Below are 17,817 nucleotides of genomic sequence, written 5' to 3'. Positions count from 1 at the left end.
TTATCTATTTTAATCTTATTTAGCCGGTTTCGCACCTCTTCTTGGGTTAGATTGGTGACCCTTAATATAGGGTTTTCATTGTTTCTTGGGATTTCACCTAGCATTTCATTTTCCACCGTGAATACCGTGGAGAAGAAGGTGTTTAATATGTTAGCCTTTTCCTCATCATCTACAACCATTCTTTCCTCACTATTTTTTAAGGGGCCTACATTTTCAGTTTTTATTCTTTTACTATTGATATAGTTGAAGAACAGTTTGGGATTAGTTTTACTCTCCTTAGCAATGTGCTTCTCTGTTTCCTTTTTGGCAGCTTTAATTAGTTTTTTAGATAAAGTATTTTTCTCCCTATAGTTTTTTAGAGCTTCAATGGTGCCATCCTGCTTTAGTAGTGCAAATGCTTTCTTTTTACTGTTAATTGCCTGTCTTACTTCTTTGTTTAGCCACATTGGGTTTTTCCTATTTCTAGTCCTTTTATTCCCACAAGGTATAAACCGCTTACAGTGCCTATTTAGGATGTTCTTAAACATTTTCCATTTATTATCTGTATTCTTATTTCTGAGGATATTGTCCCAGTCTACCAGATTAAGGGCATCTCTAAGCTGGTCAAACTTTGCCTTCCTAAAGTTCAGTGTTTTTGTGACTCCCTGACAAGTCCCCCTAGTGAAAGACAGGTGAAACTGTACAATATTGTGGTCGCTATTTCCTAGATGCCCGACCACCTGCAGATTTGTTATTCTGTCAGGTCTATTAGATAGTATTAGGTCTAAAAGTGCTGCTCCTCTGGTTGGATTCTGCACCAATTGTGAAAGATAATTTTTCTTGGTTATTAGCAGAAACCTGTTGCCTTTATGGGTTTCACAGGTTTCTGTTTCCCAGTTAATATCCGGGTAGTTAAAGTCCCCCATAACCAGGAACTCATTATGGGTTGCAGCTTCATCTATCTGCTTCATCTATCTGCTTTAGAAGTAGACTTTCCATGATTTCTGTTATTATCTGTTATCACCAACTAAATCACCCCCAGTGTTGAGGAGCGGGAAAATATCTAGTTATATGTGGGTTTCCCTTTAATAAGTAGATCGTGTGACATACCTCCTTCACCCATGAGGCCTTGGAAATAGGATTAGCCTCTTAGGACTCATGATTGCTCTCACTCTCTAGAACCTAAATACAACAGAGGGGGCTGTGCATGCGCAACGATCTGTCCATGGCCAAAGGCATGCACCAGGACCCCATTCTTGAGATAGACATACAGTACAGACCAAAAGTTTGGACACACCTTCTCATTTAAAGATTTTTCTGTATTTTCATGACTATGAAAATTGTAAACTAACACTGAAGGCATCAAAACTATGAATTAACACATGTGGAATGATATACTTAACAAAAAAGTGTGAAACATCTGAAAATATGTCTTATATTCTAGGTTCTTCAAAGTAGCTACCTTTTGCTTTGATGACTGCTTTGCACACTCTTGGCATTCTCTTGATGAGCTTCAAGAGGTAGTTACCAGAAATGGTTTTCACTTCACAGGTGTTCCCTGTCAGATTTAATAAGTGGGATTTCTTGCCTTATAAATGGGGTTGGGACCATCAGTTGTGTTGAGCATAAGTCTGGTGGATACATAGCTGATAGTCCTACTGAATAGACTGTTAGAATTTTACCTATGGCAAGAAAAAAGCAGCTAAGAAAAACGAGTGGCCATCATTACTTTAAGAAATGAAGGTCAGTCAGTCCGAAAAATTGGGAAATCTTTGAAAGTGTCCCTAAGTGCAGTTGGAAAAACCATCAAGCGCTACAAAGAAACTGGCTCACATGAGGACCACCCCAGGAAAGGAAGACCAAGAGTCACCTCTGGTTCTGAGGATAAGTTTATCCGAGTCACTAGCCTCAGAAATCGCAGGTTAACAGCATCTCAGATTAGAGACCAGGTCAATGCCACACAGAGTTCTAGCAGCAGACACATCTCTACAACAACTGTTAAGAGGAGACTTTGTGCAGCAGGCCTTCATGGTAAAATAGCTGCTAGGAAACCACTGCTAAGGACAGGCTAAAGAACACAAGGAATGGACATTAGACCAGTGGAAATCTGTGCTTTGTTCTGATGAGTCCAAATTTGAGATCTTTAGTTCCAACCACCATGTCTTTGTGCGACACAGAAAAGGTGAACGGATGAACTCTACATGCCTGGTTCCCACCGTGAAGCATGGAAGAGGAGGTTTCATGGTGTGGGGGTGCTTTGCTGGTGACACTGTTGGGGAGTTATTCAAAATTGAAGGCATACTGAACCAGCATGGCTACCACAGCATCTTGCAGCAGCATGCTATTCCATCCGGTTTGCGTTTAGTTGGACCATCATTTATTTTTCAACAGGACAATGACCCCAAACACACCTCCAGGCTGTGTAAGGGCTATTTGACCAAGAAGGAGAGTGATGGGGTGCTACGCCAGATTACCTGGCCTCCACAGTCACCAGACCTGAACCCAATCAAGATGGTTTGGGGTGAGCTGGACCGCAGAGTGAAGGCAAAAGGGCCAACAAGTGCTAAGCATCTCTGGGAACTCCTTCAAGATTGTTGAAAGACCATTTCCAGTGACTACCTCTTGAAGCACATCAAGAGAATGCCAAGAGTGTGCAAAGCAGTCATCAAAGCAAAAGGTGGCTACTTTGAAGAACCTAGAATATAAGACATATTTTCAGTTGTTGCACACTTTTTTGTTAAGTATATAATTCCACATGTGTTAATTCATAGTTTTGATGCCTTCAGTGTGAATGTACAATTTTCATAGTCATGAAAATACAGAAAAAATAAAAAATGAGAAGGTGTGTTCAAACTTTTGGTCTGTACTGTAGATCCCAATGGAGGGGCCCATGTATATGAGACCATTACAAGATGGAGCAACAAAAAGTGCAGTATGCAGAATTTTTTATTCCATTCTTAAAACTGACTCTGACCTTAAGGGGAATCTATCACCCCAAAAATCGTATATGAGTTAAGGCCACTGGCATTAGGGCTTATCTAAAGCATTCTGTAATGCTGTAGATTAGCCCCCGATGTAACCTGAAAGATGAGAAATAAAGGTTATATTATACTCACCCATGGGCGGTCCCGCTGCGGTCCCATCCGATGAGCGTCGCGGTCCGGTCCAGCGCCTCCTATCTTCATACGATGACTTCTTGTCTGCTTGCCGCTTCTCTGGCTCCGGCATACTTTGTCTGCCCTGTTGAGGGCAAAGCAAAGTACTGCAGTGAGCAGGCGCCGGGCCTCTCTGACCATTACCGGCGCCTGCGCCCTGCAGTACTTTGCTCTGCCCTCAACAGGGCAGACAAAGTACGCCTGCGCCAGAGCCGGCAAGAAGACAAGAAGAAGACGTCATCGTATGGAGATAGGAGGCGCTGGACCAGACCGCGACCCCCATCGGACTGGACCGCAGCGGAACCGCCTCTGGGTGAGTATAATATGACCTTTATTACTTTTATTTTGGGGGTGACAGATTCCCTTTAATGGACTCATTAATTGTTAATAGGACCCATCTGTTTCAGCTGCATCAGTTATAAAAAAGATGCAAATATCCATTTTGCACATGAAAGGATAATAAAAATGGGCAGCTTTTTCCATCAGACGATGATCTGTTTATAACTTTGCAATGTGGTCAGGTCTGTGCAACAACTCCAGTAATTCTTCATTTCTGTATCCTGCAGAGTTCCTACAGAAAAGGAACTTGCAGAAGTCAAGATAAGTGAAGATACCGAGGAGCCATCTATAGGACAAGGAGACATGTATGATGATGGTGGACCTTGATTATATGACCTGAACTAACTACCTGCCTTTTCTGCCCACCGCTGGCTCAGAGTAGTCACAGACCGCTCTTGCTGGTGTTTCTGCTGCTCCATGTTAACTAAGCAGCTCTTCTGGGATGCATTGTTGTCAGGGCATGACTGCCGACATCATGCTTATTGACAGCTGGCTCCCTGCAGTTAGGCAGCAGGGAGCCGTCTGTCAATCAGCATGACATAAGCAGTCACACCCCAACAGAGTAGAGGGGAAGAGCTGATCTGGTGACATGGAGCAGCAGAATCGACAGCATATGCGGTCCACAACCGCTCTGAGCTGGCATTGGGCAGAAGAGTCAGGCAGTTAGCAACTACAGTTTAAACCAATAAAGGATCAATTTTGCAGTTTCTAAATATCTCAAGGCTGCAACTTTATTTTTACAAAAGACAATGTTACCAAAAATGCCATTACACCACCTGCGAGGGCAGTAACTTACTGTAAATAATTCCATCAAGAAAGGAACCACCTGATGTGACTTTAAGAAAATGGTAAGCAAGATGATCAGTAAGCCAGGTAATAAGAGGTGCCCTACCCACAATTAAAGTGCCCACGCCACTTAACTTCTATTTAACATAATGTTAATGACTTGGGTCTTGGGACCATAAGCAGTCCCCGTCCCTTTGCTGTATTCTCCTGTGGTCACTGAAGAGCTATTTTGTAAATGACAGGAGTAAGCCTGGGATCACTACATTTCATCTCAGACCAATATCCTAGTACTTCAGGATGGACATCTAAGCCTTTTCACTACAGATATACAACCCCTAGCAAAAATTTTGGAATCACCGGCCTTGGAGGATGTTCATTCAGTTGTTTAATTTTTTTTTAAAAAAAGCAGATCACAGACATGGCACAAAACTAAAGTCATTTCAATTGGCAACTTTCTGGCTTAAAGACACACTAAAAGAAATCAAGAACAAAAAATGTGGTAGTCAGTAAAGGTTACTTTTTTAACCAAGCATAGGGGAAAAATTATGGAATCACTCAATTCTGAGGAAAAAATTATGGAATCCCCCTGTAAATTTTCATACCCAAAACCAACACCTGCATCAAATTAGATCTGCTCGTTAGTCTGCATCTAAAAAGGAGTGATAACACCTTGGAGAGCTGTTGCACCAAGTGGACTGACATGAATCATGGCTCCAACACGAGAGATGTCAATTGAAACAAAAGAGGGTAAATCATCACGCAATGTTGCAAAGATTGTTGGTTGCTCACAGTCGGCTGTGTCTAAAATCTTGACCAAATACAAACAACATGGGAAGGTTGTTAAAGGCAAACATACTGGTAGACCAAGGAAGACATCAAAGCGTCAAGACCAGAAACTTAAAGCAATATGTCTCCAAAACAGGAAATGCACAACAAAACAAATGAGGAACGAATGGGTGGAAACTGGAGTCAACAACTGTGACCGAATTGTAAGAAACCGCCTAAAGGAAATGGAATTTACATACAGAAAAGCTAAAAGAAAGCCATCATTAACACCTAAACCGAGAAAAACAAGGTTACAATGGGCTAAGGAAAAGCAATCGTGGTCTGTGGACAACTGGATGAAAGTCATATTGTCATGGTCCAGTCCGGAGTTTATTTTCTTCTTTCCTCTCTCAGGACTGGTCTTGCAGGGGTTAATCTCATTGGCCTCATTCTGGAGCTAGCTGGATAACTTGGCGGGTCAAGTGTCCAGTTTTTTTTTTTTAAATTCCTTTATTAGTTCAGAATAAAACAAACATTGCACACATTTGCAATTATCATCATTAATTATACCATGGAATACAAATAGTTGCAAAGTATCGTCATATCCAGAGGTTACAAAGGTAATGGAGTGTGAATGTTAAATCATTAGTTCCTTATAAGAAAATACCTATTATACAACTTTAACAACTTTAACCATTAATAGTGAGTCGCCAAAAGGAAAACAGATTTAAATCCTGCTCTATGAGTGATGCCCCCAAAAACCACAAGCCCACCCTTCTATGTAAATGTTCAGTCAGTGCAGACTATAGAGTACGATAAGAGGAATTCCATCCGCCCCATATCTTTTCAAATTTACCTGGACAACCTCTATTTTGATACATTGTTCTTTCATATGGGATAATCGAGTACACCAGATCAAACCAAACTCTAAGGGTCGGGGGGAGCCACCCATCCACCTTAACGCCAATACCTTCCGTGCCAAAAAGAGCGTCTCTCGGAGAAAGATTCCAGTATAATGATCCCAGGTCTCAGTATCCCACACCCCGAACAAACAGGTAAATGGTTCAAGCGGGACAGGGATCGACAGTAAAGACGTTAGTAATGTCGTTACCTCTCTCCAGTAATGAAGAACTACAGGGCACCTCCAAATCATATGGATAAAATCTGCATCATGCGTATGACACCGTAAGCAATCTGACGAGTGTAGGTGACCCATTTTAAAGAGTCGTTTCGGGGTCACATAGGTCTGATATATGATATATAACTGGGTCATCCTATTATTGACTGAAGGGGAAACTTTAGTTGGAGATTCTAGAATATATTCCCATTCCTCACCCAGTACATCGGGAAGGAGTTCCTCCCACTTCCCCTTGACAGAGTTGATGACAGACCCATCTCCCACGGATAGTAAATATGTATATAGAGAGGAAATGAGTCCTTGAGGACCCTGTGAGTTGAGGATGCCTATCAAAGGTAAAGAAGAGATCGCCGGACCCGTACCTACATTTCGTATGTGCGACTGGAAAGCTGACCTTAGTTGTAAATAATGGAAGAATTGAGACCTCGGGATGTTGTAATTATTCTGTAGTTGTTCAAAGGTTACAAAAAACCCCTGGTCATGTATATCGCTCACCGAGAGAACACCACAGGAGATCCAGAAGTCAGTGGATGGGTGATTTAGTAATTCTGGTAGATAACTATTATTCCACAGTGGCATTTCGGCTATGACATCTACAAACTTAATAACTCTTTTAATTTGTCTCCATATTAATCTTGCCAGCCGGAGCAGATGTAACAGATGACAAGCACTAACTTTCTCCATCTCCAAGAATCCCAGTGGGCAATCAATCCGGGCAGAATGAATTAAATGACTCTCGGAGTTAGGTAGGGAGCTATTAGGCATCCACTTGCTTATCGCCTTAGCCTGCCCGGCAAGGTAATATAGATAGAGGTCTGGTAGGGCCACCCCACCCCCCTTTTTTGGTCTCTGTAGAATAGATAGTTTGAGTTTGGGCCTGGTCTTCCCCCATATAAAGGATGTGATTAAGGAGTTTAAATTTGCAAAAAATGACTTGGGTATTGGTACAGCACTATGTTGAAAGCAGTAATTAAGTTTGGGAAGCAATATCATTTTAATTAGATTAATGCGGCCTGCAACAGAGAGGGGGAGTCTACTCCAGGTTATAAATTTAGATTTGACCAAATCCAACAGTGGATAAATGTTAAGTTGTAGGTCTAACCGACTATATTGAGATATATGAATACCCAGATATTTGAAGTTGGAAACCACAGGTAGCGATGTGAGAGTCCTGAGACAGGGAGCCGATGTATGAGATAAAGGCATCAGGGCAGATTTATCCCAGTTTATATATAGACCGGAGAATTTACTAAATTTATCTTTGGTCGCTATCACTTGTGGTAGTGTTTCTTCTATTTTATCCATGAATATTATCATGTCATCAGCATAAAGGCCAATGGTATCCACACGGTCCGCAATATTTATTCCCTTGATATCCGTGGAGGATCTTATGCGTATTGCCAAAGCCTCTATCGCAAGGGCAAAGAGAGCAGGGGACAGAGGACATCCCTAACAGGTTCCCCTGTGTAAGGTAAAAGAATCAGAGGTGGAGTTATTTACAATTACACGCGCCCTGGGATTCTTATACAGCGTGTCTATCCCCCTAATAAATTTCTCTCCAAAACTGTATTTCTGTAGACACGCAGAGAGGAAAGGCCACTCGAGAGAGTCGAATGCCTTGGCCGTATCCAACTATGCCAGCGCCCAACTATTATCCGGCTCTAGGGAGCTATATTGAATCACCGACTGGACCCGCCTTATATTGATAGAAGTACTTTTCCCAGGCATAAAGCCGGTTTGATCTGGGTGTATAAGGTCTAATATGAGCGTATTTAGTCTAGTGGTCAATATTTTAGTGAAAATTTTGTAATCTACGTTTGCTAGTGATATGGGGCGATAAAGTCCACATTCCAGAGGATCCTTCCCTTCTTTTTTAAGTGCAATAATGTTTGCGTCATAAAATGTTTCAGGCATGGATTCTCCCTTCCATATACTCCGAAGTACCTTCAATAAAAGTGGTGCCAGGTGACCCCGATATTTCTTATACAGCTCAATAGGAAACCCATCAGGTCCAGGGGCCTTCCCGGTGGCCATATCCATTATAGCTTGCTCTACCTCCTCCAAAGTGAACTCAGCCTCCATAAAGGCTTGCTGAGCTGGACTCAGTGAGGGGAATGTTATGTCCGATAAATAATCTACACATTCAGGAACACCAAAACCACTACCAGACTTGTATAAAAATTTATAGTAATCGTGAAAACACTGGAGGATCTCCTCAGTAGAGGATACCAATGAACCATCAAGTGCCCGAATCTGTAATACTGTATTAGATGTGTTATGTTGGCGTACTAAAAAAGCCAATAGTTTACTGGCCTGGTTCCCCAATTTGAAATAAGATTGACGGGTAAAAAATAATTTGCGTTTTGATTTTGTATCTATATGCTGGTTATATAACCTTTGGGAAGTAAGCCATGCCACCCTGTTGCCACTAGTTTGATTGGTTACATAAGCGGCCTCGGATTCCTTCAGCCGTCGCTCCATCTCATCATCCTCTCCCGCCGTCATCCTTTTTATATAAGAAATTGTGGAAGACAGACATCCCCTTAGATATGCTTTTAGAGTATCCCAAAACAGACTAAGATTTGAGGGGTCTGGGTGGGTAAAGATAAAGCAGTTTAGCTGATCCACCGTTCTATCGCTAGAATCTATTAATTTCAGCCAAAAGGGATTCAATTTCCAGGGTATAATATTATTTGACTGACCGTATTTAAGTTTAAGAATAACTGGACTGTGGTCCGATATCCCCTATTGCCATGCTCAACACTATTCACCCATAATGCCAGGTCACTAGATCCAAATATATAGTCTATACGAGATAGAGACCGTCTAGTTGACGAGTGGCAAGTGTAATCCCTTATCTCAGGGTGACGTATTCTCCATAGGTCCAGCAATCCGCTACCATTCATAAACAGTGCCAATTGAGAAGGGGATTGAGTAGAAGTGCCCCCAGACATCCCGTCGTCCAGTCTAAATCTATCTAAGGAATTATCCATGACTAAGTTAAAATCTCCCATACAAATAATACTAGCATCAGGATAGTTTAGGGAGAATCCCATTGCCATGCGGAGAACCGATATATTAGCTGGGGGTGGGTTATAGACGCACAGTATCACGTATTCCCACGTGTTAATAAAGGCGTGTACAAAAACAAAGCGACCTTCGGGATCTCGTCTTGCTTCCCTGGCCTCCCATCTAACACTTCTATGGATTAGCAGAGAGACCCCTCTTGAATAGCTGGTATGAAATGCGTGAAGGGACCACTGCACCTATGGCTTTTGTGTACACTTAGCTGTGTCCCTGGTCAGATGTGTCTCTACAAGTGCTACAACATGGGGATGATACCGTTTAATCTGTGAAAATACCTTGATTTTATTACGGGGAGTCTTAATACCCCGTATATTCCAAGTCATGCATATAATCTCAGACCCCATACCTACACTTAAGAAAAGGAATAACATACACCATAGCTCGTGTAGAGATCAGGGACACCACGCAGAGCACAGAATTATCAATGGCGACTATCAAACATATCAAACAGTCAAAACTAGTGTAAAAACCCAAACAAAACAAAGCTCGAACAGTGGAGGAGTATAATCCTACACTCCTACAGTCAAATAGAAAAGGGGATACCCTCACTGGAATCAGCGTTCGGTATTGTTGATAAGCTCAACACCTGTACGGAGAGCTCCATTTTGTGTTGCCATTAGTGTTGAGCGATACCTTCCGATACTCAAAGGTATCGGTATCGGATGGTATCAGCCGATATCCAAAAAATATCGGATATCGCCGATACCGATACCCGATACCAATGCAAGTCAATGGGACACAAGTATCGGAAGGTATCCTGGATGGTTCCCAGGGTCTGAAGGAGAGGAAACTCTCCTTCAGGCCCTGGGATCCATATTCATGTAAAAAATAAAGAATTAAAATAAAAAATATGGATATACTCACCGGTCCGGCGGACCCTGGACCTTACCGATGTAACCGGCAGCCTCCGTTCCTAAGAATGAGGAGTTTAGGACCTTCGATTACGTCACGGCTTGTGATTGGTCGCGTGACCGCTCATGTGACCGCTCACGCGACCAATCACAAGCCGCGACGTCATTGCAGGTCCTAAACTCCTCATTCTTAGGAACGGAGGCTGTTATGGACTGGTAATTTAGGAGCGACATGCGACTAGCTCTGGGCAGGTGGTAACTATACAGACCGCAGTTCCTGATCTTAACACAACACTAGCAGTAGCCGTGGGATCTTCCTGTCACTCCCTGGACACCTCGTCACAGCCGGAGAACTAGCTACCCCTAAAGGTAGAAACAGGAAAGCTATCTTGCCTCAGAGAAAATCCCCAAAGGATAGGATAGCCCCCCCACAAATATTGACTGTGAGAGGAGAAGGAAATGACATACGTAGTATGAAACAAGATTTAGCAAAGGAGGACAATTCTAGCTAGATAGACAGTAAGGAAAGAAACACTGTGCGGTCAGTAATAAAAACTAGAAAAAGTTCACCGCAGAGATATGCAAAAATCTCCACACCTGACTAAAGGTGTGGAGGGCAAAAACTGCAGCCCAGAGCTTCCAGCTTAGCTGAATAGATCCATACTGATAAGCTGGACAAATGAGCAAAACATAGAATGTGCTGAACAATAAAGTCCACAACAAATGGACTGCAAAAGGACAAAAGGACTTATCTTTGCTGAACTGGACAGAGTGTCAGGGAAATCCAAAAGAGCAGTGGCTCCAAGCAGGAACAATTGACAACTGGCATTGATTGAGGAATAAGGCCAGACTAAAATAGCCGAGCCAGAAAGACGATCAGTGGGAGCAGCTGCTGATGCTAAATCCAAGAAGCAGCTATACCACTCAAAACCACAGGAGGGAGCCCAAGAGCAGAATTCACAAAAGTGCTACTTACAACCACCGGAGGGAGCCCAAGAGCGGAATTCACAACAGGAGGCTGCCGGTTACATCGGTAAGGTTCAGGGGCCGCCGGACGGGTGAGTATATCCATATTTTTTATTTTAATTCTTTATTTTGTACATGAATATGGATCCCATGGCCTGAAGGAGAGTCTCCTCTCCTCCAGACCCTGGGAACCATACACTGGGAACTTCCGATTCGGATATCACAAAAATATCGGAACTCGGTATCGGAATTCCGATACCGCAAGTATCGGCCGATACCCGATACTTGCGGTATCGGAATGCTCAACACTAGTTGCCATTACATAAGGAAGATTGCTCAGAAGTCCGGCACATTAGACACCTTGTATGTTCGTAACCATTCGGTTACCTCCGCTGGATCTGTAAAAAACAAGGAAGAGCCTTCATGGACAACGCGGAGTCGAGCTGGGTAAAGCATGGAATAAATGATGTTTTTATCCCTGAGCCGCTTCTTAACTTCCACAAATCGAACTCGTTGTTTTTGGAGCTCCAAGGAGAAATCTGGGAAAATTGATATAGTAGCGTTGTTGAATTTAATAGGGCCCTTCTGCCTCGCCAGGCGGAGTATCGCATCTCTGTCTCTGCAGTTAAGAAGACGCGCCAAAAAGGGCCGGGGTGGAGTACCGGGGGGGAGAGGCCTCGTTGGAACCCCATGGGCCCTCTCCACAGAAAATGTTGAGGAGAATTCATCTCCCAGGGAGGTTTTAAGCCAATCCTCTAGGAATTGCTCAGGTTGCTGACCCTCCGAGCGCTCCGGCAAGCCAATAATTCTAATGTTATTACGGCGCAGTCTATTTTCCAGGTCATCTGCTTTTTGTTTCCAGGCATTCACGGACCCGGCGGATTTTGACAGTTTAGTTTCCATAGGGGTGATGGTGTCTTCTATCTGAGACACTCTTGTTTCAACCTCCGAGATGAGCCCTCTCATAGGTTGCATATCGTGTCGCAAACGACCCACTTCAGTATGTACTGTACGTCTTCTATTTTCTCAGTAAGAGAAGATCTGGTGAGGGATATAGCCTGCATCAGTCGCTCAGACGCTTGTTTAAGAGTCAGTTCGCCCTGTTCTCCCTCCTCATTACTGTCAGAAAGACGATTTTTGCGTTGGTTCTGCGTGGGATTATTTCTGAGAGTGCGTACATTATCAGAGGCGTCTTCTCTGGCATATTTCTTTAATTTGTCAGCAGCCCCCGCTCCTTTGGAATGCTGCATGGCGGTTAGCAGAAGGACCCTTCAGAAGGATCACACATATAGTTATAGCTGGTCTATTCCCCAATAGCTGACCCGGCAAAGTTAAATGCTGGAATAGATCCTAGGGAGATCACCAGCCAGATAAGGGGATTGTCAGATATTCATAGAAGCAGCAACTCAGGATTCACCCAGGCACTACGCCTCAGAGCAGCCCACAGCTTCCACAGGCAGTACAGCAGAGAGGGAGGGGTTAATCCTTCCAAAGTTTATGGCACAGACAGGAGCTTGTCAGATAAGGGGGGTGCAGGGCCCAATCTTCCAGGGCACACACCGCACTACCCCTCTATTATTTCAGTGATGTGCTCACCTCCAGAGTTGTACCGCAGTCACGCTGTATAGCGCCGCTCTCCTTACTGCTGGAGAGCGCGCTGCAGTGATGGCTGCTGTCTCCCCAGGCGATGCCGCTGCCGCAGACCCAGCACCTGTATATCAGCGTTCCACAGCGCTCCCGCTTCAGCGCAGGTGTCTGCCTCCTCCAGGGGAGATGTATCTGGCTCCGGTAACCGCCGGCGCTGTGTCCTGTGTGCTGGAACACGTGCCCCAAGATGGCCGCCGCAGCTCAGGGATTTTACCGCCCGTCCAGGCCACTTCAGCTCCCGGCGTCTCAGGGCTCCGAAATTGTCACTTCCAGGGATCGCAGGTCTCCTGGGGTCTTAAAAGCACCGTTCCAGCCGGTGCAGACGGTGAGTCAGGGGATTTATGGCAGGATTTAGTTTAGGATGACCGGAGCTCTCCCGAGGTGCATCCTCTCTCCTGGACTACATAGCCACGCCCCAAGCGTCCAGTTTGACGCAGATGGTGTGGGATTTTTCTGTGAAACATCAGTCCCTTGTCACGTCTCATACCCACTTACAGAAAAAACTGACTGAGGCTGTTAAGACCGTGCAGGGAAACACCTCTCATATTGTTAGTCTACCTGGTGACTCTGTGGATGTTGTTTTGCACTCTCCGGAACCCTTGATTAAACTTCCGGACACATATTTACACATATTTAGGGAGAGTTGTAAATTATGTTTTTTTCTTAGACCTCAGTCGTCTGGGAATGAGACTCAGCGGGTAGGGATTATTATCTCCTTACTTAGGGAGGCTCCCCAATCCTGGGCTTTCTCTTCCCCTTACTGCCCCTGAATGGAGGTCGGTAGATAGGTTCTTTGAGGCCCTAGGACTTATTTATGATGAATTGGACCATGTTAGGGTTGCAGAGGACACCATTATGGGTCCGGTTCAGGGGTAGCACTCAGCCGAATGGTATAACTCCGAGTTTCGTCGATGGTCCACTGAGGTGTCTTGGGAAGACTCTGCACTGAGATGTCTATTCAAAAAGGGACTGTCGGATTGCTTGAAGGATGCTCTGGCTCTCCATCCACCTCCCAGCTCTTTGGAGGAGTCTATGATTCAGGCTATCCATATGGATCAGAGGCTACGGAGAGAGGTCTTACACAATGAGGGATTCCATTGTTCCCTGCTAACCCTGATGTTTTGCTTCCATCTGAACCTATGGAGGTAGGAGCCACCGACCTCCAGGAGAAAGAGAGGAAATGGCGGCATGATGGAAAGCTGTGTTTTTACTGCGGAGATCCCGGACATTGGAAAAATGACTGCCCCTCCTGTCTACCATCTAACAAGCAGCTGAGTATGGGTTATCATTGTGGAGGTCACTCACTCTCAGGTACCTTTTTCTTAATTTGCAAAGATACTGTTAAAGGTGGAACTTGGTGTGGAGAATGCCTTTGTCCATACTTCGGCTTTTGTAGACTGTGGATCATCCCTGAACCCGATTGACTCTAAGCTGGTGGCCCGCTGTAGATTAGGGACAGTTAGGTTGGAGACTTCCTTAAAAATTGTGGCTATTGACTCCTCTCACAAAGCATGGTCTCCATTTCATTTCTAAATAATTCACCCTCAGGGTGGGGGCCCTGCACCAGGAGCGCATGTTATGCTTTGTTTTGGATAACCTCCCTGCTGGCCTGGTGTTGGGGTTTCCCTGGTTGCAACCGGTTATTGACTGCGGGTCCCGGGATATTGTTAAATGGGGACCTAGTTGTTCTGAAAATTGTCTTGCTATTGTGTCTGTCATCAGACAGTCTGGAGGGTATCCCGGAGGACCTGAAGTACTTTGAGGATGTGTTCTCCGAAAAGTAGGCTGAGGTTCTACCACCACACCGCCCATTCGATTGTGCCATTGATCTTGTTCCCGGTGCCAAATTGCCCAAAGCCCGTCTGTACAATCTCTCCGGCCCTTCCATTGCTGATTTTTCCGCATCCGCAGGTAAAATTACCTGTGTTTTACCTGCGAATTCCCTGCGGGTTTTCTGCGGATTTTGTGCAGATTTTGTGCGTATTTCGCCTGTGTTTTTACACCTGTGGATTCCTATAATATAATAATAATAATAATAATAATTTTTATTTATATAGCGCCAACATATTCCGCAGCGCTTTACAACTTATAGAGGGGACTTGTACAGACAATAGACATTACAGCATAACAGAAATCACAGTTCAAAATAGATACCAGGAGGAATGAGGGTCCTGCTCGTAAGCTTACAAACTATGAGGAAAAGGGGAGACACGAGAGGTGGATGGTAACAATTGCTTTAGTTATTTGGACCAGCCATAGTGTAAGGCTCGGGTGTTCATGTAAAGCTGCATGAACCAGTTAACAGCCTAAGTATGTAGCAGTACAGACACAGAGTGCTATTAACTGCATAAAGTGTATGAGAACACGATGCAAGGAACCTGATTATGTGTTTTGTTTTTTTTCTATTTTTAATAGGCCACACAGGGATAGTTAGGTTAATGCGTTGAGGCGGTAGGCCAGTCTGAACAATTGCGTTTTTAGGGCACGCTTAAAACTGTGGGGATTGGGGATTCCTATAAAGGAATAGGTGTATAATGCTGCGGAATCCACACAAAGAATTGACATGCTGCGGAAAATAAACCGCTGCGTTTCTGCACAGAATTTTCCGCAGCATATGCACTGCGGATTGGCAGGCGCGGTACTGAATAAGGTACGCGCCTCTGACTGGGGAGCACACAGAGAAAGCATCAGTAAATTGATGTCAGTGCCAGTTCCCCCCTAGCATCACTCCCCCTTAGTGATGCACTAATTAGGAGACCCCAGCCGGCCAGTGGTCACTGGAGGGGAGGGGTCCTACGGCCACTCCTACGGGGTTAAATCCAGGTGTCCGGCCAGGAACTTCCTCTTTTCCTCCCAAAATGTATATTCGTAGGTAGATGTAACTAACCTTAGTAATCTTTATTAAGTCACAGCGGAAGAAGCGGAGGAGGGCAAAGGTCGTAACCGCTCGTTGGGTCAATTCCCCTGTCGAACGGACAGGAGCTCGGCGCGATCGCCCGTTACGATATGTAATTGCCTTTCTCTGCTTATTTAACCCCTTCATGACCTTGCCGTTTTTTGCAATTCTGACCAGTGTCCCTTTATGAGGTAATAACTCAGGAATGCTTCAACGGATCCTAGCGATTCTGAGATTGTTTTTTCGTGACATATTGGGCTTCATGTTAGTGGTAAATTTAGGTCGATAATTTCTGAGTTTATTTGTGAAAAAAACGGAAATTTGGCAAAAATTTTGAAAATTTCGCAATTTTCACATTTTGAATTTTTATTCTGTTAAACCAGAGAGTTATGTGACACAAAATAGTTAATAAATAACATTTCCCACATGTCTACTTTACATCAGCACAATTTTGGAAACAAATTTTTTTTTTGCTAGGAAGTTATAAGGGTTAAAATTTGACCAGTGATTTCTCATTTTTACAACAAAATTTACAAAACTGTCATGATTCTCAATGGCGAGAGAACATAGCCCAGCATATATGAGAACTAGCTCTTGGAAGATGGAAACTATACTGACCATGAACTAAACCTGCCGCACAACTAGAAGTGGCCGGGTAGCATGCCTACGTCTTTTTATCCCTAGATGCCCAGCGCCAGCCGGAGAACTACCTAATCCTAGCAGAGGAAAAGACAGTCCTGGCTCACCTCTAGAGAAATTTTCCCAAAAGGCAGACAGAGGCCCCCACATATATTGGCGGTGATTTAAGATGAAATGACAAACGTAGTATGAAAATAGGTTTAGCAAAATCGAGGTCCGCTTACTAGATAGCATGAAGACAGAAAGGGCACTTTCATGGTCAGCAGAAAACCCTATCAAAACACCATCCAGAAATTACTTTAAGACTCTAGCATTAACTCATAACACCAGAGTGGCAATTTCCGCTCACAAGAGCTTTCCAGACACAGTAACGAAACAGCAGCTGTGAACAGGAACAAAATGCAAAAACACACAAGGACAAAAGTCCAACTTAGCTGGGAGTTGTCTAGTAGCAGGAACATGCACAGAAAGGCTACTGATTACATTGATGACCGGCATGAAACTGACAGAGGAGCAAGGTTATATAGCGACTCCCACATTCTGATAGGAGCAGGTGAACAGAGGGGATGATGCACACAAGTTAAATTCCACAAGTGGCCACCGGGGGAGCCCAGAATCCAATTTCACAACAGTACCCCCCCCTCAAGGAGGGGGCACCGAACCCTCACCAGAACCACCAGGGCGATCAGGATGAGCCCTATGAAAGGCACGGACAAGATCGGAGGCATGAACATCAGAGGCAGTGACCCAAGAATTATCCTCCTGACCGTATCCCTTCCATTTGACCAGATACTGGAGTTTCCGTCTGGAAACACGAGAGTCCAAGATCTTTTCCACAACGTACTCCAACTCACCCTCAACCAACACCGGAGCAGGAGGCTCAACGGAAGGCACAGCTGGTACCTCATACCTGCGCAACAATGACCGATGAAAAACATTATGAATCGAAAAGGATGCAGGGAGGTCCAAACGGAAGGACACAGGGTTAAGAATCTCCAATATCTTGTACGGGCCGATGAACCGAGGCTTAAACTTAGGAGAAGAAACCCTCATAGGGACAAAACGAGAAGACAACCACACCAAGTCCCCAACACAAAGCCGAGGACCAACACGACGACGGCGGTTGGCAAAAAGCTGAGTCTTCTCCTGGGACAACTTCAAATTGTCCACCACCTGCCCCCAAATCTGATGCAACCTCTCCACCACAGCATCCACTCCAGGACAATCCGAAGATTCCACTTGACCGGAGGAAAATCGAGGATGAAACCCCGAATTACAGAAAAACGGGGACACCAAGGTGGCAGAGCTGGCCCGATTATTGAGGGCGAACTCCGCCAAAGGCAAAAAAGCAACCCAGTCATCCTGATCCGCAGACACAAAACACCTCAAATATGTCTCCAAGGTCTGATTAGTCCGCTCGGTCTGGCCATTAGTCTGAGGATGGAAAGCAGACGAAAAAGACAAATCTATGCCCATCCTAGCACAGAATGCCCGCCAAAATCTAGACACGAATTGGGTCCCTCTGTCAGAAACGATATTCTCCGGAATACCATGCAAACGAACAACATT

General features: G+C 44.4%; 1 protein-coding gene across 8 annotated transcripts in view; it reads left to right on the top strand.

Annotated features, from left to right (window-relative positions):
* LOC143804537 (protocadherin Fat 4-like) overlaps positions 1–17,817 on the top strand; it is a 285,900-nt gene that overhangs the window by 144,080 nt on the left and 124,003 nt on the right. For 7 of the 8 annotated variants that reach the window (XM_077282731.1, XM_077282727.1, XM_077282729.1 and 4 more), the window contains one exon: positions 3,701–3,778. The exons of the other annotated variant lie outside the window; for it this stretch is intronic. In XM_077282731.1, coding sequence (XP_077138846.1) covers positions 3,701–3,778 — 78 coding nt within the window. The remainder of the gene's footprint in view (positions 1–3,700; positions 3,779–17,817) is intronic. 8 annotated transcript variants of the gene reach the window in all.

The sequence above is a fragment of the Ranitomeya variabilis genome, chromosome 2, assembly GCF_051348905.1.
Source record: "Ranitomeya variabilis isolate aRanVar5 chromosome 2, aRanVar5.hap1, whole genome shotgun sequence".
Lineage (NCBI taxonomy): Eukaryota > Metazoa > Chordata > Amphibia > Anura > Dendrobatidae > Ranitomeya > Ranitomeya variabilis.
This window is presented reverse-complemented; position numbering and strand designations above follow the sequence as displayed.